Source organism: Epinephelus fuscoguttatus, linkage group LG13, assembly GCF_011397635.1.
Source record: "Epinephelus fuscoguttatus linkage group LG13, E.fuscoguttatus.final_Chr_v1".
NCBI classification, from domain to species: Eukaryota; Metazoa; Chordata; class Actinopteri; order Perciformes; family Serranidae; genus Epinephelus; species Epinephelus fuscoguttatus.
Window position 1 is genome coordinate 5,260,051 of NC_064764.1, and position 21,246 is coordinate 5,281,296.

The 21,246-nt window shown below is 41.2% G+C and overlaps 1 protein-coding gene across 1 annotated transcript in view; it reads left to right on the forward strand.

Moving 5' to 3' along the window:
• gli2a (GLI family zinc finger 2a) overlaps positions 1–21,246 on the forward strand; it is a 110,741-nt gene that overhangs the window by 60,713 nt on the left and 28,782 nt on the right. Inside the window, exons 3-5 of the mRNA XM_049594834.1 lie at positions 1,805–1,910; positions 13,230–13,435; positions 19,705–19,914. Of these exons, the coding sequence (XP_049450791.1) occupies positions 1,805–1,910; positions 13,230–13,435; positions 19,705–19,914 (522 nt within the window). The remainder of the gene's footprint in view (positions 1–1,804; positions 1,911–13,229; positions 13,436–19,704; positions 19,915–21,246) is intronic.

Sequence of the window (21,246 nt, forward strand, 5' to 3'; positions counted from 1 at the left end):
GTCAGAATTAAAAGAAAGAAAAAGAAGTCACACCTCAGCCACCCCCTCTACTGATAAGTAAAGAACAGTCCATTCGCCAAATCTTTTCAGGAACCTTTTGGATACCTTGGCGCAACCTTCATGCTTTGCGTCACGAAAACAAGAATTAACCAACTGAACAAAATTCCTACCATAATCTACTGTATCTTTTGCATGCCTGATTTCATCAAATGTCATAATGGTATGTTTTCAAAGGGAAAACAGTCATTGTGGGTAATGCTTGTTCTTAAACAAATTCCACACCAGTCAAATGGTTCACAGTTGAGGGCTGCCCTCAGGGGAACTCTTCTCTCCCAGTCGTGTGTAATCCCATCAGAATTAACTAAAAACAAGATGGTACAACGTCATGATGATTGCCTGAATCACAATAACAAAAGACTCAATCAGGGTTAAGTAGCAGTAATGTCTGCCTTTGTAAATGGCATCACCTAAAAACAACTTTGAGCATTCTGTCATAGCCTGAAGCCACAGAGTCTTGTTACACCTTGTTTTTACAGCACTGTCTGCAGCACGTTAGGCCCTGCAAGGCGCATCTCAAACAGGGAGGTGTTTGAAAATTGCAGACCTGGAAAAGAGAATCTAAAGGATATTATAATCATTGTGATAACAGTGAAAAACTCTGGCTCTAAATGCAAAGTCTCTGTATCCATATTAAAATCCCACCACTGGCTGAATGGACATAAGTAATCCCTTTCCTGCCAGGTTTAATGTGAAAATTTAGCAGGAAGTGTTGGGTTTCATTGACAGTAGCTTAACAGCACTCAAGAAAAAAAATGCCAAAGTGGAATTGAATCAAGATAATTATCTGTTGTTGTACTGACTGAATTAAAACTGTAAAAAAAATGTACTTATTCCTAAATGTCTATCAATTCGGCAGTCTGTCATTTGGGTTCAGACGTCCTCAATATGTGGCATATTGGCATCACACAGGTGTGAAACAACGCACCCATTTCCGCTTCATTGCCCAGTCCCAGTGGTCCTCTCAGGTGGAGATAATGATCTGCTCTCTTTGAGCTTCGACCTTTAACCTTGGTGGTCTGTGCTCCCAGGCCACCCCAGGTTTGCTGGACCGTACAGCCAGAGAATCCCAATAGCAACTAGGGATGGACCCAAGGGAGCCGCACTGCACTGTGCGCTCTATCACTGTCCCTCCACACACAACCACTCAAACACACAACTGAATGTTCTCTGGGTTAGAAGTTATTCAGATTGTTGTTTTTGCTTTATTTCCCTGCATCAAACATGTGAAACTTAAGGAGAATTAGTAGGCTTTTGTCTATGATTAGAGCTCTCTTCCTCCTTCAATCAAGACAATCACGCCTTCTTCTCAGCCGTTGTAATCACAGTAATTAATGAGGATCGGCTGTGTTGTCCTAATGAGACTTCCCTCAAGCCATCAGACCATTTATGGCAGGAAATGGTGGATTCATGCATTCTTTGTCTGACACATAAAAAACACATTCATCGTTGTGTAAACCCTGCTTTGGTCTTATAGGATAGAGAGCCATTAATGACCATACAGTTCTTGGGGCAAAAGCCACACAAAGTGGAGATGGTTTCAATTACTGGTGGATTACAGGAACTGTAAAGTGGTACAGTTGCATGTCATGCTGCGTTGTAGGCATTTATTTCAGCCTTAATATTTGTTTGTCTTGGTCTATGTTAGTTTAGTACTCTTCTTATTTTGCCAGCTTTAAGAAAAGTGTCATCATTCAGTGTATTTATTTTCAAATTTGTGATTTGTCTCTCTTCTTTGCACTCACAGGTGCCCACCACCTCTTCCCAACGTTTCACACGCCCATCCCAATTGACATGAGACACCATGAGGGGCGATACCATTATGAGCCACACCCACTCCATGCCATGCATGGGTAAGTATCATCAAAGTAGCCAGAGATGCCAAATATGTCAGGCTGAATATTTCCCCTTGATGGAATAGAGTCCTCGGTTTGAAAACTTAGTATAAAAATTATACAGCTGTAATGAAGAGTTAAGCCAAGTTGATACAGTAGGATGCTGGAGAATACAATGATTTTCTAACCTTTCCAACTGTATGTTTACTAGAGCTGGGTATTGGTACTCGATACCTTTAAGGCAGAAGTGTCCAATCTGTTGGAAATGGGGGCAAGATTAGATCATGTGAAAATACCCAGGGGCCAGCTGTGTCTCGCATCATATGGGTTATTAAAAAAAGAAAAGACAATTGCAACTGTTTTGTCTTTCAGTAAAGAAGTATTTAATTTTCCACTGCTTCTGAAAGCGACTGCCCACACTTTTGACTCTACACTTCTTTGCTGTGGTCATGTCTGTTACGCAGTAGGAAATAATCTGCTATTAGGTTACCTTTCATTTGCTCGTTTACCATCTGCTCCTTCCTGGTGCATGTCTACAAACTGTATGATAGTCCTGCCATTATCAGAAAAATGGAAAAAAATACAAAGTCAACTTGCTTGATTAATCAATGATGTGTGGCAGACCACATGAAGTGCATTTTGAAAGACAAGTCGCCGGCTATTTCAAATCAATCCACAGGCCTCGATTGTTTTCCGGGCCGAACTTTGGACATGGCTGATATAAGGTATCAACCAAAGTAACTCAGTACCAAGTAGTATCGAGACTTCTCTAGTCAAACAATAGACTCACAATTCAGTCTTTAGACGCTTTGCTTAACTAAAGACTGATGTCTTTCTCCCTGATTTTGTGTTTAGATGGGCGGATACAATTTCAGAGTTTAAAAAAATTCCCTACGTTGCAGAACCAATAGTAAATCCGCAGGGCGGTCCTTCGGTGACTCGCTGAACTCTTGTGCTCGTAAACATAGTCCCACGGCGTTAAAAGTTTTGAACAAAGTCGCTGTAAGTTCTTCATTTCCACAATCTTGTGGACTGAGCACACATTTGATAAAATGGAGTTAAATCTCTCGACATCCATTTTCAAGCTCTCTGTGTGTTTGTTTCCCTGCAGACGAGAAAAGGGGGAGCGCACATTTCCGGGAGGGTGTGTCCTTTTCAAAAATGCAAGAGGCATTGCTTTGTTGCCGGCCGTTTTCTCCGGTGTGTTAAACACACTTTAAAAAGGAGTGTCCCCAGACTATCAGAAGGCGGAGATCTCTCATTGTCTGGTGGCGAGACTAGTCAAACAATATCTGCATTTGATCCTTTTTGTACCCAGATCTAGAAAAAAATGACCATGTGTAAGCATTCTTCAATTTAAAGCAACTTGTGATTAGCCCCACTACCGCAGCAGCTACAACCCGTGCAATCTGTGGTGTGATGAAGCAAAGTGCAGTGTATTTGACAGAGTTGGCAGTTCAGCATGCTGATATGCCACCAAAACATTAAAAATTATGGCTACATGCCTCTGGTGTCTGCTCATTCTAAACAGGATGCCCCTATTCACATGAAAGATATCAGATGAAGTAATCTATTGGCATCAGTATCACTTTAATGGTATTGGTGTTGTAAGCAAACACATGTCAAAGTAGTCATCCACATTTAAAACTTTGGAGTAAACTGTAGTAAACTGAACACATTGTATTTATCATTCATACTGTTCTGAGATTGCTTTTTACCAAATAATACTGACAAAGTCATGAGATCCTCTTGTCAGCAGCAGGGGTCAACCACTTTGTTGCAACACAACATGGTGATTAAATGAAAAAAAAAAAGATCTTTACGTAAAACTTCCGCTTAAAATGTGGTGAGACTATTTTTTACAGATGTAAATAAAGTCTAAAAAGCAAAGGTGGCTCAGTGTGACTTGTGAAGCTCACTTTCCACTTTTCATTGCTTTCTTTCTCGTTACTACTGAGTTATGTTACCATACCTTCCTGTTTGTCAGCACCAGAGCATAATAATAACTCTTTCTGAGCTTTATTGCCAAAGCCAAGTTCACATACATCAAAGCCAGACTAGATACACAAAGCAAGACAGACAGAGATGAAGAGAGACAAGCCACATTAGCACTCCTAAAATTTCATGGCGTGGGACTTACAGCAGACTTTAGTAGATCAGCTCTGCTGAGAGAAAGCTCAGTGAAATACTATGTTGGAAGAAGAACATAGATGCTTCACTTAAGTAGAACTGGCAGCACTTATTTTTTTTTTATATAATAATAAAATCCTTGTGGGGAAAAAGACTTATTATTGGCTATCAAAGACAAAATCTCACTCAATCACATATTTATATGTTTTGATTCTGAAAAGCATTCCATTGTAAAACATGAACTCACAATACAATGGTTAGGATAAATAGGTTGGCACTTCAGATGTGTGTTTGGATTTGAAACTTGTATCCTAACCTGATCTACAAAGAAACACTAATTTATTTTCTGACTTTATTCATGTGGCATTACCATAAAAGTCTGGCCTTCCTCACACTGCCAGGCCTTCTTCTGCTTATCTAAAATATTCCAATCCAGGAAGGGAACCCAGGAGGAAGATCAATAGAGGTTTTGTGAGAACTGTGCCGTTACATTTAAATTCAGCAAGATCAGGTGATACACAGTGCAGGCAGAGCGATTCATCACCTGCAAAGCGAGGGAAAGGAGGGGGAAACAGTGTGGCTGTGCACCCGCTTTGTTTTGATTAATGTGATGTGACTCTGACAGAGTGCTCCCACTAATTCATCAAGGCCTTGATCTAGCTGTCTTTTCCCCAGCATGCGCCAAATTCACCTAATTACCGCATGTCGTCCTGGCGAAATGGAGCGGGGTGTCGGCGCAAGGCACTTTTTGTCAGCAGCTGGTTGCCGTGTGTCAGGGTTGTACTTCCTGTCTGAAGCATTGTGCTAACTCCATATGGAGCACCCTTCATCACTGTTTGCATGTAACATAATGAGGGCTGCAGGTCACGATGTCTCAGCTGTCACATTGCAGATCTTGTAGTACTCACTGCTTTATTACCTGCTTTGCTCCCTGTCTGACACTTCAGGGGTATTAATGTGACTCAGTAAGCCAGTGCACACACTCCATTTGGACAGTAGCTATGAGCCCAAGTGCAACCATTGTTACACATCATCGGGACTATCTTTTTATGTTTTGTATCAATATACTGTATATATTGATACAAATTAATTAATCTGAAATATAAAAAAGATTGTGTTTGTTTGGCATCAGTTGTGTTTTAAGAGTACCACTGACAAGAGGTCGACCAATTGTGAATTTTTAAGAGCCGATATAATGACGATTTGGAACACGGAAAGGCCAATAGTTGATTAATCGGCTGATATCAGTCACGTAATGAGAGATGGGCAGTATTTCCATTGCTTATACCTGAAATATGTATTTCAATTACTTCTGAGTATTTTGTAATTGGTATTTGACAGGGCTGACAAAAATCAAATGTCATTTGTAACAAAATCCTTTAGAGTGGAGTCATTTTGTGTTTTCAAAATACTTTCTCCACGATTCATGAAACAGAAAAAACAGGATGGACATTGTATGATTATCTTCATAAGTCAGGGTTGAAATGTCAGTACATAAAATATCTCTCCATTTGCCATCCTTCAGCACATTTGCAATAAGCAGGTTTTAAAAGCAGCAACCTTCTGGCTGTTGTCTCACTGCCTTTTACAGACTTAGCAGACATTAGAGAGAAGAAACACTCCATATCCAAACTGTCTCTGGAAGACGTTAGGAAGAGCCTTTTGTGGGATGACAGTAGAAGTTGGACTTAGAGACCGCACTTATGTGCTGTTTGCTGCATATTGTGGAGTCGGGCATCTTCTGTGCAAAGCCACAAGCCAGGAAAGCCAGCCACTGTGCCAGCATGTTTGACCAGGTAATTAGCATCCGAAATCCAGCCTTCCGTTCCCAGAACCTCAACGACAACGCAGCGGATGAGAAAAACAGATCCCCCGCTCATTCCACAGCCCGTATTTATGCTTTTTGGGAAGCAGTTGGGGGACAAATTGCAGCACTGAAAAGTTGAAATATGCCCAAGGTTTTTGTGTGGCAGAGCTGCGGCCTACACCACCCCTGTACACAAACAGATGTGGTCCCACTCACCAGGCAATCAGCCTGTTCAAGGCCCACAGCCCCACAGCGCGGAATGTGTTGATTAAAAACGGTTTACAGATCAGCCATTCGGGTTGATGTTGTTTTTTCCCTTCATTGTTTTGGTTTGGTTAACATGGAAAGGGGAAGGGCAGGGAAATGAGTGGAGGGTGGGAGTTTGGGGGAGGGGGACAGATTTTGGAGTCAGACGATTGGCTGTCAGCGGTTTTGACAGACGTGTTGTTATCTTATGTTGTTTCTTGTTGGCTCCAGCCTTAGCTCATCGTCACGGCCAATGTTTGAATTTGGATGCTCCCCTGAGTTACAGCCAGGAATGTGCTGCTGAAAAGACAAGGGACATGTCAATCAAAAGACTGGGAAGTTGCAAATCAATAGCCTGAAATTTCCACGCTTTATCACATGGTCTTGATGTAATTTTCTCGCACTCAAAAAAGACTAAATGGTATGTGACAGCAGCAGAGCCGAATAATGGATAATTACCCTCTGTATAATCCTGTCTCATTTAAGTATATTATCCCGTCGTCTGACATAGCTCTTCTGGGCCCCTTCTTTGTACACAGTCCTTGCTTCTTAGGGAGTACAGTATCGAGTTGTGTCCAAGTCCTCAGCATCCTGATCAGGGCCCCAAAAACAACTAAGGCAGGATCTTAGCATGTCCCCTGTGGGGCAGCATGGTGATTTATCTTGATCGCCTTGGCTGCCCAGAAGTACAGAAGGGAGTGTGTCACATCATAATTCATCCCACCCCGAGCCAGTAGGGAAAATGCCAGAGAGGCAAATTCTTACTTGTTGGTCAGCCAGGAGGGCAGGGAGGCAGGCGGATGGACAGAAAGGGAACTTGAAGTTGGTGTGGCTTTACTGCCTCACCTTGAAAACAGGTTACATGGGAAGCATCCTATGGCAGTGAAGATGGATCATTTTCAAAGTCATCATTTGCAGAAAGCCCCATTCAAACTTTGTGAATTCACACTATCATGAAACTAGACTTAATTTTATTGATGCAAAAATACCCTTAGTCTTAACTAGCTTGTAAGAAGTGTCACTTGTCCCTGTCCGAAGGCAAAAGTGTTTATACCCATTTCCATTGGCCACACTCCACTGTATATGTACTCTGGTATGTACTTACTCATAGGGTTAGTCATATGCTCAACAAGCTGTGCCATGTCCAAATCACTTTTTCTCACAGCAGAGTTTAAACAATGGAACAACAGAGAGCATGTAATCACACAGTACAGTACACAGAGACAAATAGCAATTACTTAGTTGAAAGCATGTCATCTACTGACTCACATAGGCTTCCTATCCCTCTATCTATCCATACTCCTCACTAAGTATCATTCTGACATGGACAAACTCCTGGGACTTTTATTCAGCAGCAGTAAAGAATTAAGATTTTCAGCCGAATTTCTTTGCCTGTTTGCGATAGGACAACCACCCATAGTGTTCAGGTATGATGAAACTTTCTTTAAATGGCAGCCACTAATTAAGAGATAGGGCTCTCCCTCAAAGAGCTTCCCATTCAACCTCTGTGACTGAAGCCTCTGGAAAACACGCAGACTTCAAGTAACATCTTGTCAGAAAAAGGGTGGATCGACAAGGCTTCAATAATGGTACCTGCCAGACAGGGCTATTATTTGCAGCCTCCTGACAGGCAACAGCAGTAAATTTCACCTATTATCAAGACCTCATGCACACTCCTGGTCGTCTGAGTGATTTACTGCAGCTGGAGTGATGTGTGCCGACACGCTGATTTGCTATCAGCCAAGAAACAAATAACTATTGTTGATGGATATAGGTTTAAAGTCAAATGTTGCATGTTGGTTATAATGAATATGAAAATATATTCACAAAGCAAGTTCACACTTGATGTTCTGATTATATTTTTCTTTCAGCAAAGAAAGATGACGCACACTGAGAATGTTCATAACAGTTGTAGGTTGGCTCATAGCTTCATTGTCTTTTGCTGTATCTGAAATAAAAAAAAAAGAAAAATCACATACTTCTGTACTAAACACTTCATATTTTGAGTACACAAGTGCACTAAATGCGTTTACACTGCATAAAATGCACCCTCAACATTCGCCATCTTTTTGATGTAGCAGTCTTCTCAGCTTTGGACATTGCAGCCGGATACAACAAGGAGCCTGTTAGTTATACATGTGTTTTGCATTAAGTACCAGTACTGTTGTCAAATAGACACTGTCATTAATGTTTGTTTGGTCTGTAATGATATGGTACCGCAAACAATAATGCGAGTGCTAGCTAGCCAACTTGCTCCTAGCTATGGTGGCACGTTTTAATCAGCACTGACGTTGTGACATAAGTTTGGTTTATGTGTGGGTGGAGATAGCGGTCAAATGTTGGCGATAATGCTCCACTATCCATTTGCAATTCACCATTTAAAAAGAAGACAAAGAAGAAAAGGCCTTCGTCACTTCCAGTAAGTGACAAAGGCAGCAGTGTGCAATTTGATTATCCTTTTGAAATTAGTGCACCATGCAAGAAGTACATACTGTACATAGTGTACTATATTTTAGTGTACTAATGGAAGTTTACAATTTGAGACTCAATCTTTGTGTTTAAATTTGCCTTAAAGGGTGAGGCAGGTGATCATTTTATTGTCAACCAATAACATGAGACTATACTAACAGGTACTGCTTGTACAGCCAAGGCTTAATTCCTCTGTGCCACAGAGCTCCATTGCTGTCCAAACACTATAAAAAAAAAACAACAAAACATTAATGTGCCACACCGTTGTACTGGGTTACATGTTCCTTCCTGGGGCTGTCAAACAATTAATTTCTTTTATCGCGATTAATTGGTGAATTTCAGTAGTTAATTGCGATTAATCACATTTGTAATTGCATGTTTAAAATTCCATTATTTTGCATTTCTAAACAGTTTTGAAGTCCATATTAACAAGGTAAATCAATTCTTGACTCTGCATTCTTGATTGAGAATGAAATGAATGCAAAGAAAATAACCAGGCACACCATATGTTTGTATGGCTGTTCTGTGTACTGTCTGTGGCCACTGTTGTCACCTACCCTGCAATATCCTATTGCTCTGCACCTTTGTAGGTCACTAATAATATAATAGGTCAGCTAGGTCTAAACATAGTAAGTTAACCTTGTCTCACACAGGACTCAAACCCCAGTCAACTGTGTGACAGTCCTGTGTTTAACCCATGTCCTAGGCCTTTTGTGGACTGTATCGCTATACATTACCTGACTTTCTTGCAGTACTTTTGTGAGTTATTTCTTAAAAATTTACCACTTTAATCTCAGATTATATCAGAGATTGATGAGTACTTACCCTAACCATGGCCTCTTTGCCCTAATTCTAACAACTTCCTACTTTGACACATGTATAACATGTCGTAGGGATGGGCGTAAATAGCTGAATAGCTGCAGTATGGCTATTCTCACCTGGATGCAAAGATACACTCTGAATATGAAAACCATGCACTCATTAAATTTAAATTAAATGTGGTTCACATTGCCATCCATTACTTAATCATCAACCAAAGATGGAGGTAAAGAATGAATATGCTTAACAGGTCCCTGCATCCATTCAGGACACTTATTAGACTACACAGTATCATAGCTTTAGGCTTTAGCTAAATGTTGGGAATCCCGGTGTGGGATTACTTTGATGAGCTCTGAATCATCCAGTCTGATAAGAAAGAGAGCCAGCACCAGTGCCAGCTTACCCAGGTAGTCCTCCAGTGAAGCACCCCAACACTAATCTGAGGCGGCACTGCCAAGCTCTCTGTATGCTGCTCCGAGGCGGACTGAGGGAAGCGTGTTTTTGTGTATGGAGCGTCTGTTTCTTCTCACTGCTCCCCTCCCGCCCAGAACAGAGGGCTCTTTATGGTTGTTTGTAGGGGAAGACTGGGCCTGACGGCAGAAAGTTGGCCCTCAGACAAGGCCAGCAGTCTGCAGGCGCTTACTGGAAATGGAGCGAGGGCTGAGGCTCTGGGTTGGTTGGCTCGGCCTGAGTTGGGCAGGGCCGGGCCGGGTGCAGGTTGGCGTCCACACAGAGGCAGTGAATAAGAGACTGAGCAGGGAAACTCTGAAGGGAGGATGGGGGGGGGATCCTGCCAAGCATGCTTGCTGGGTTTCAGGCCCACCTTTCATAGCCACGGCCAGTAACTACAAGCTGGACCGCTTACATTCATTTCATCAGAGCCAACTGATTTAACACACTTTTCAGATGCAAAGGGAAATATTTAAGCTTCTTCTAAATGATGACTACCTTCACTACAGTATTTACTGACCTTAAGGCATCTATTTTCAGTATTAGTCTTGGTTAGCGCTCAGACCATAGATAGATACCAAATCTTGGATGTAATGCAGCCCTTCCAAAAGTCAGAGACCACTCTCTATATTTAAATGATTAACATTATTGAATCATGTTATCAGCTAGTGTGATACAGGCATTCATTACATTTTAGACTAACCATGTCTTACACCCTTTTCTTGTGCATGCAGTTGTTGCTGCCAAGAATCAAAACCAAACATATAAACACTCATGTGTTCACCACAGGCATCGAGCTGCTTAACCATCAGCTTTGACAGCCTTAGTTCTCAGGCGCTCATAAAGGCAGCTATTCTGTTATTTTAATTGCATTGTATTGATGTGTGCGAGTGCCACTGTGGTTATATTTTCTACAAAAGAATCCCTCCTTATTATGAGGCAAATTGAAGCGGAGCAAGTACTGTTTAATCTTTGACACATTCCAACAGGGCCAGCATAAAGTCCCTTCATTCTCTTAATTCAAAACACAAAGTAAGCGTGGGAGCAGAGTGACTGAAGAATATAAACATTTTGAATAAAAATGTTGACAGTAAAGTAACCTCTAACCTGAATTTTATTTTGAAAAGAGGCCACAATGCCTAACATTTTAGTCATCTGTTAATCAGGCTTGTTGTGTAAGGCCCTCCTCTACTCCTCTGACAGATTACAGTGAGTCATCGCCCTTTTCTTGTCTTCCTCCTTTTTTCTTAAGAGAGATTCCCGTATGAAAATGTAATATATGGCATATATGCTCCTATGTCAAGAGTGATTTGGCCATATATGTTACCTAAGGTGATTATTATTGCATACATACATCCCCCTGGGTATATGAAGATATAAGCTTATAACATACCCATTGTAAAATGTGTGTATGTACATCTTTTAAAAATATCTATATAATGAATTTTTATACAATATATATGTTAATTTAATTCATGTTTAATTTATAAATGCAAATTTATGAAAAAAGCATGCTAACAAAAATTCTTATATACCTATATATTTTTCTTATTCATTTTTGACACACGTCTATCATTTATATTTACATATATGATAATCTATATGATGAATTTTACACTGTATTATATGTTATGACCACTTATGTTAATGATATATATATATATTTACTTTATGTATGCAAGTTTAAGTAAACACCATATACAAAAATGCTGTATGCTTATATTAATATATATGCATATATTAGAAATCTATGAGATTAATTTTTGTATGGTATTATATGTTGTGATCATATATGTTAACAATTTATAAACTAACATAATTTAATTTAAACACGCAAGTTCATGAAAACAACAGATAACCAAACATTCTGTAACCCTCTATGGTTTCTTATTATTTTTTTTACATACATATATTTATGCATATAAATATAAATACTTTTATATTTACATATGTAATATCAAAATGTATAAATGGACTATGGGCTGGATACATGTACATAATGTCTTTGTCAGCAATATAAATATATATATGATCATATATAAAAAATCTATATGATTCATTTTTGTGCAGTATTATGATCATGTGATCATACACGTCAATGCTATATAATCTAACATTCTTTATGCCTTTATGTTTTCTTATTCGTTCTTATTCGTTCTTATTGTATATCTTTTACAAGATATATAATAGGAATAACTTCTTCTTCTTCTTCTTACTACTTATTCTTATTCTTATACATGTATACATGTATACAGTTTTATATAAAAACAATAGCCAGTGGGTCCTGGGTTTACTATCTGAATTTGACATTATGCAAATTTGTCATTTATTCATTTTCTAGCTTATTTTACATCATTTTGAAATATCATTTAGGCATTGTTTTCTGGGCACACTTTTTTGTAGCTAGGTATGACACTGTTACCTACCTGTCTGCTCTACCAGAGAGCACTTCCAACTAAAAGCCTACTTGATTCTGAATCCATGCAGCAGTGTGGGCTGACAATTTATTAGTTACTATTAAAACAGCAAGATAACCATACTCAGTCATTCAGCCTTTCCTCTGTTAGTCATCGTTCCTCCCGCTTAAGAGTCTGAGAGCTGAATTTCTACCAGGTGTTCTTACCACACACTGAGAGAGCGGCTGGTCTCTTATCAGAGTAGAAGCACACTAGGTCGACATAAGTACTAGTGCCCCTTCAAAGGGTTGTGCCACTGCCAGCGGCCAGCAGACATTTTTATCTAGAGTTCAGCCCCCCTGAGCTATTGAGAATTACAACACCTACTTGTCTGTGTTTCTGGGAGCAGAGCCACCAATTACCTGTCAGAGATGACACGTTTACTGTATAGCCTGATGTGACCGGCAGGCTGTCGGAGAACCTCTGACTTTTCTTGTCAAAGGTGGCTATAGGCACCTACTGAAGGTTTTGAGCATCCGGTTGCACTCTTTTATCATACACCATGTAATACCTGATGTGAGAGACCCTGTAGTTTTGCCCACCCAAACAGATACACTTCCTGGTAGCCTCGCAGTTGAAAGCAATTGGTCTCGACTTGTCTATAGCTCTAGGGCTTAATAGGAGAAGGCGAACAAAAGGGGATTATTATGTATTAGCTGTGGGACTGGGGAGGGGAAAGGGTGTAAGTGGATTGAGACTGCAGACACTTTTGTGGAATCACAGAAGTTAGGGCTTGTCTATGAACATACCAATGAAGATCACTCACGATAATAACTGAGCACAATACAAGTAATCAAATGAACACAGGAGGTCTCCACTCTCTCTATCTTCTACTATCTGTTTTTTGTCTTTCGAATTTACATCCTCATTGAACACCCCATCCTCCTGCCATCTCCTCTTTTTCCATCTGTCTCTGTATCACCTATTTATATTGGTCTAATTCATACTCTCTTTTCGCAGACCTCCAGGACTGACGGGCAGTCCAGTCATCTCAGATATTTCCCTGATCCGTCTGTCACCCCACGCAGCGCCAGGGACGGGTGAGTCACCGTTCAGCCCTCCGCATCCTTACGTCAGCCCTCACATGGAGCACTACCTACGCTCGGTACATGGCAGCCCCACCCTCTCCATGATCTCAGCGGCCCGAGGGCTGAGCCCTGCTGAAGGTAAGATTTACCCCACATACAGGCATTGTACTTACATATTGCAGGTAAAATGTATCTAATATCTACAGATTTTGGCTCAATTCCAATAAAGCCCTTGCCCCTTCCACTTAGCCCATAACCCTCTGTTTTGCACCTTCATGTCTAGGGATATTGTGTCCTGATTCTTGTTGGCACAGAGGGGAAGAGCAAAGTGTTGGGGCTTTAAATAGAAGTTTTTTTTCAGAGGTGCACTCCAGGCCGAGTGCTATGAGAAATCACTGGCAAAAATGGCTGCACGAGCCACAAGTAACGGCCTATTTCCACCAGATGCGTGTTGCGTCTCCGCTCCGGCACGGCAGTGGAGCCGATAGGATTCAATTCTAGTCAATGTGTGTGTTTCCACCGGCTGCAGCTGTGCTGCGTTCCGGCTCCGTCTCAGCTCCGGCAGTCTGGAGCCCTCCACAACAGATACGCAGGACTTCTATTTTTGCCGGACGCCGGAGCACTATGCAGCAATTCAGCATAGAGCAGATCGTGCGGGGCAGGAAGTCATGCGCAGAAACAAAATAAAACATCCGGTTAATTTTCAAAATAAAATAGAAAGTGTTCACGGCGGATCATATTTCCCTGCACTACACCTTGAAAACTACATAATGGGCAGAGGCAGGCCTGAAGTCAACACCCCGCTGACACCATGGGCGAGGAGATATTAATCATGGCAGTGCACCGAGATGTCTTCCGGTGGAGCTGCACCGCTCAGCACAGCAAATGCAGCCGGTGGGTATTGACGGACGGCGGAGCACGCAGCGGATAACCAGCGCTGCCGTTCCACAACGGACGTGCATCCAGTGGAAATCTGGCCTAAGACCCACAAATGTGTTTGCTAATAAAGATTTAAAGATTGTGATAACCATCGTATTAGGCCTATTGTAGTTTAATGTCATGTCAACTCATTGCAGTCCCTTTCTTTCTAACAAGCATAACAAATAAATGCTAGTACTATGTCTCGGTAGCTCACCAGCTAGCTAGCTAACTTTACTTTGTTATTGCTGATATGTCCTTTACAGTACCAAATTTTGACATAATTACTTTCGCCCCTTTAATGGTAAATGATGCCTGAATTTTAATTAGGTCCAGTAGCAAAGTTGCTGCTCTTGTTACCGCTCCTCTACTGCTAACATTAGCCTACAGAGCCATGTATAACATTTTAATTCGATGACTTGTTTGAGCGATTGACAGCATGAAGCTTAAGTTGTGAACAAATTGCAAGCATCCACGCTCTTCTGTCTCCAACAGATTGATGGTAAATGCCAAGGGCGTAGAAAATTTATAAATAGAATTAGGAATAGTAGTGGTGACATTGCTGTGGAAATTAATCGCAAAGTTAATTTTATGCCCAATATATTTTCTCTCAGTCAGTTATGATCTCTCCTCACCTGTGAAGACCCAGCATGATCATCCTTGCTGGCGTCTGGTCCACTGTCTCCTCCCTGACCCTGCTCTTTATATTGTGGCAATAAAGATTAAAAAATATGTGCAAGCAATAGTGAGCACAAGTTCTGCGCAGAAATTAAGGAGGAGTGGGTTTATTCCTAGCATGAAACTAGCTAGCAAACGATTCAATATAGGTAACAATAACATTAGTTTTCTTGTTAACTAGCTTAACTTGATATATTGGCATCTATTAATTAGTCATCATTTAGCTAACATTATCTACATGCAGCAGCATTACATGACGATACTGATGACATATCAGGGACTTGAAGGGTCTACTACTTGTAACTTTGTTCAGAGGAGCAAAGGGGCACTCGAAAATTAGGGGTAAGGGCTGTAATAAGACATGGAATTGGGCGCTAATACCACAGCAAAAGAAAAAGACATCGCATTACTTTGTCTTACAGAATAACCTCAACCACAATAACATTATAAAGCAGTCTGACCATCAGTTCACAACACAAAGTTATGTGACAGTTTTTACACAGGGCTTCTGATATGTATGTTTAGGCCTTCTCCTGTATAAACCATCATTGCTGGTTTTAAAGACAATTTTAAGGCAATTTTATTAGCGCTGCTTCTCTTTATATATTTATTTTTTTAAACCCATTGTATTTTAGCTCTTTGCTCTACATCAATGGTTCCCAACTAGTGGGTCATGGTCCAAAAGTGGGTTGCAGGTCCATTCTGAATGGATGGCAAGTGACTTGTAAACATGTCAAGTTTATACAAAACACATTTTATTTTTAAGTATAGTGAATTTCTGGCACAGAGGTTTTATTCTGAAGTGCCGTTTCCTGCTGTAGAGTGAGTGACTTACTGAGAGGTATTTGACAGAGACAGCAAACTAGCTTGAGGACATGGCAAATGCAAGTGTGATGCTGAATTTATTAATGTGTGCTCCTTGAACCAATGGCTTAGGGGAAGTCTGGACCCCATGGCTGGACCAGTTGGGAACAAATGCTCTACATTACACTTGCACTACCCACTATAAATGGCTTTTAATTTGTTGGTTTGCAAACACTGTGAAAGTGTCTTACCTCATTCTACTGGGCTCCGTTGTCTGGTGAATTTCTAGAATCATCCTCTTATGTTAACAACACTAGCCTGCAAACACATTTACACTGTAGATTGGACAAATAATACACACACTTGTGTAAGAAGTATTTACTACATTTAATTACCTATGGCAAGAGTTGCAATTAAATTTGAGAAAGACATACAGATACTTCTTACATGCTGTCATTCACTTGTGCTCATACAGATGCTCTAATATATGAATAACTTCCAATGCCCAGGCACACATGTTCATCCATAAACACTCTCATACCATAACACTCAGCCTTAGTCGTCTTATGATGTATGCAATGTAAATAATATGACGAATAAACTGCAAGTGATGTGGAAAGTCTTTCAGATGGCAGCTATTCTGCAGCTGCTTAGACCAGTTAACATTAAGGAGGTGAGATTAGAGTTGAGCGGGTTCAGAATTTATGTATCCTGTTCACTATAAACCAACTCTGTCTGCTTGGCTGCAGCTCACCACATACCCGCTGTAGTTTACACAGTTGATTATTTAACCGACAGTGATAATTAGTCTTGCACCTTATACATTCCCCTACATGAGGTACTGAAACACACCTTTCATCAAGCATGTTATGGTTTTTTTGCATGTGTGTGCATGCTGGTGATTTGCGGGTGTATCAGGAATATGTTTGTGGTACGAGCAACTTTCCTGCTCATTTGTATATATGTTTGTGGCAGGAGAAACCATGGAAATTAGCACAGGAAAAAAAACATGCGGCGCCCCCTGAAATATTGTATTCACACGATGACAGCCCTGTCCTCGCTACCCCTGTTCAAACAACAGGTTGGAGAAGTGAGGAGCCACAGGCCTGCATACAGCATCAATAAATCACCAAGCACACGCTGCTGGCAAGTAATGCCTCCCCGCCTTTCAAGAGAAGCAACGCGGAAGAGATGCTGTCACTGATAAAGCGGCAGGGAAGTATGGCACCAAATGGAGGGCACTCTGCTGCTCTGCAGAACATAAATAAAGTCTGTGGAACCATGGAGTTCAGTGGAGCATGTGTAAACCTCTGATATGGATACCTGAGTGTCAGGCATCTTTTTATGGTTCTTTGTGAAACTCTGATGGCTTAAGGTATACTCAGAGGTGGAAAGCATACTTGAATATTGTACTCAAGTAAAAATACAGTTACTTTAAAGAGATTTTACTCAAGTGAAAGTAAAAAGTAGGTCAGTTAATATGTACTCTTTATTATGATATATGTTACTACTGTTAAATTAAAACACATCTTTAGGCTTCAATATAAATTGCATTAAATGTCAACCTATACACTATTGGAACAATGTCAGCAACATGAGCCATTACATCCAGTCCAACAGTTAATTCCTCAGTGCGACTCTTGTATTGTGCCTGTTCTGTGGCAACTTTTAAGAGCACAGAGGCAGGCTGCAACCTTAACAAGCACTGTATTGTAGCATATTTACCTAAAATCCTGAGTGCAGAGTTGATCTTCTTTGAAGTGCTGTTTTTTAAGTATGTAGGCCTAAAATATTGTCAATGAGACAGATGTAAAACACAGCCCTGCACCAAAACTTCCTCTCCATATTAATCACAGACTGATATTTACAGAAGAAAAGATGGATGTCTGTTGGCTGTGATTGGTGGTCCTCCTCACATGACATGAGGTGTGCGCGGCAGGGCCCTGAAAAATAGGTGATGGGAAACTTGTACATGTCGCCACAACGTCGCCCTGGCATTTGAGTGTGCCTGCCATGCACCTATATTGATTTACTGGTGCAAAAAACCTAGCATATTTTGATGCCAGTCACTGTAGTTAGACTGGGCTTTGAAGTCAGTTTTCTTAGTGGTCAAACAATGGAATTATACCTTATTGGTCCATCACGTGATGCCCTGCAACCCAAAAAGACTTTTTTCCATTGATTTACATGGGAAAAGAGATATCTACAAATTAGTGGAGAAATTTTTTTTCCGTCAAAACCCCTGTAAAATGACTTGTTCCACTACAGGAATTTAATCCATTGGGTCCAATAACATCTAGTAACTCTAAAAGAGCTGCAAGATTGAATTTTGTTATCCCCATTCAAGTCAACAGAGCGCCAAAGCAGAAGTTAGCTGGCTCAGCTGTAGTGTGTCTGCTCTATGAGCTGTACAATGCAGAAGCAGTGCCAATCATCCGAGTGATTTTAAACACCACTTTGTGCACCACTGAGCAGCTTTCATAAGAATGAATGGGGCCTCACCACTAATGCTGTATGCAGGTCTCTTACGACATCCATGATTCAAATGGTTGAGTTATGTACAAGGGGGATGAACAGGGAAATTAGCTATAGAGACCATTTTTTGTACCAACATTTTACTTCAATGTAATAATAGCACTATATAGTACCCTGAAAAATTCCCCAAAATCAAAACAAAAAAGTACACTACTCACTCTACTAACACACATCTAACAAAGCCATTTTGTAGAAAATGACATTGCGATACCATACCTCAAAATGATGATTAATATATGTCCAGAATTTCTTCTTCTCCAGAGTAAACTGATAAATGTGTCTTAAGTTTGGGGTAATGAGTAACTTTTTGTCTGATTTAATTGGCACCAGTGGAGGTGTAGCTGCTATGTCTCATCCTCTGTGTTCATAAGTGAGGTCACACACGCACAAACACTCAGACACAAAATGCTACTCTGCAGAGGTGGTAACGTGATCTGGCAGCCATGGAGAAACCAAAGGAATATGCTCGGGTCGCTGCTGCTGGAGCACAAACACACTGCCTGTGCACTGTTGCCACAGCCATGGCCTAATAGGTTCTGATAGATCCAGATTTTTGGGTTTATGCGTGTGCTTATGTGTATGTGTCTGTGTACACAGGGTGGGGGGAGGTTGTGGTTTTTCTCCCCCAATATCCCACTTGGCCCCCACCCAGTGATCCCAACCCCCATTTCCCCCAGTTTCCACTAGCATGCATATTAATCCACCATCAGCCCACACCCCTGTCCTCTCCACACACCCCTACCCACTGAGAAAGGAAGGGTGTGGGGGCAGGAAATGGAGTAAGGGGGGACACAGGCACAGTTAGATGTAGGAAAGAGGAAAACCAATCCATCTCTCACTCTTATAGTTCCTGACACTTTTAAATGTGGCTTTACTGGGTGCAGGTGTTAACACATTTTACATCAATATTACCTTTGCACATGCAGCGTTTAAGGCTTCCTCAGCATTATGTCTGTGCATCTGCGTGCACCTGCACTCTGTGTATGACTTCAGCTTGTCAAACTTAGTGCATACACAACACCAGAGGAGTGCAGGAATGTGGTATTCCTTCCCTCTGTAGCCCCCCTCTCTGCCTGCCCCATCCCTCCCTCTGCTTCCTTTACTCCCTAGAGATATTTTCCCATAACCCAGCAAGCCTCAAAGACATCAGACATCTTTTATCAAAAGCCTTGTGCCCCGGGGCATGCACGCAAGCACAAATCTTCAAATCTGTAAAGCAGATCACTCGTCTCCTCCATTGAGTCCTTTTCGCAGCCTTTCTGTTCTTGTCTTTGTTTTGTCATTCTGTTGAGGGCTCTGTCAAATGACAAAATTTACATGTATTTTGCTCAGCACCGCTGACTTGTCAATATGTGTTTGATTGTACCATAGGACAAGTAGGCAATAAAGTTATTCCCCTTTTATTTTTATTACAAGTTGGGAAAAAAGCTCTCTCTTAAATCTCTTATTTGTTCATTCAATTTCTACTGCAGTGACCCATGAACACCTGAAGGACCGTGCCTTGTTCAGTCTTCCCCCTCCACCACCAGGGGCCAACCCCACAGAGTACTACCACCTGATGGCCAGTGCCAGCCAGCGAAGTCCCTACGGTGACCTGCTGATGCAGAGCAGTGCAGCAGCGGCCGCAGCAGCAGCAGCAGCAGCAGCAGCTCATCTACCAGATTACATCAGCCCTGTGGATGGTGAGGATTAGACAGTACAGTCCAGCATAAAAGTACATTTTAAGTTACAACTTGCTAATAATAACATTACAATTTCACTATATGAGGCTATATAAGATTGTAAAACTGTTGCATTTTGATAGCATTTCATTAAATCATTCAGTTATAAATTTCTTATTTGAGTTTTAACAAATCTGTTCAGATTTCTTTTCAAGTTCACATTTTTCTCCTAATTACTGAAAGATTCCAACTTATGAAATCAGCAAGACTGTTTCACTTTAAGACATAACACTCTGTTGCTCTTGTTGAAATACAATGAACCACAGCCCACTCACCAAACCGATATCAGAGAACTGGCAGCACTGAGATCCCCCTGCTGCATCGTCTCATATATTCATGTCTCGGTCAGAAAGTTGCACAGGGACACACCAAACCAATGGCCAACAAGTGTACACATTCTGTGTCTGCACGAGAGGACACACCCCTCCACACCAGCAGACAGCGGTTGTCTGTCATCATCATTACAAAGGGACCAAGAATGTCTTGACACCAGTTAGCCAGTTAGCAGATTAGCAACACAATCCAATGTTGAAAGAACGGACCACATTTACCGTGCACCAATGAACAATAATACAACCCACCAGGAATTTTTTCTGCTAAAGAGCTCAATGGCTAAAAAAATCCCACCTTACCTTATATAATACATATTACCTCATATAACAAGCTCCCTCCCTCTCAACTTTAAGTCTTTGTTTACGTGTCTCACTTCCATTTCTCTTCTCGTGCGCTGAGCTGAACCACCAGTCAGACTGATTTCATCCACTCATGGGCTCCACTGTGCCAACGCTGGGAAAAAAAGGCCTCATGCGGGACACAAAGCACACCGACAAGGTGGAAGACACTCACCAAAAGTCCAACTTTGACTGACGGCCAACCGTTGGCTCGGTGTGTCTGGGCCTATAGTTGTCAAGGGGTGTTTGTGGGTGGAGATTCTTCTTCCAATATACCCCATTTGGAGAGTTGCTTGTGGCCTTTTGGCAAGTTACTTAAGAGGTCACAGGGTGGTTGGCAGATTGATCCCTGGGTCCTCCTGTTGACATGGTGGGTTTGATACGATGATTTACAACTCACACTTAATGAGTAAGTGTGAGTTAATAAAATATGTGATGATGTCGTTTTTAGCTCACGGATCCTGGTGCCAGGGACACTACAGTAGAGTAAACATAGAATACTAAAGATTTGTGCCACTGAGGCATTCTCGAAAACAACTGAGATGGCAGCAGCTGATGTGGAACTCTGTTGAAGAGCTATTCTCAAATACATATTGAAGCTAAAGTATCATAGCTCATCTGT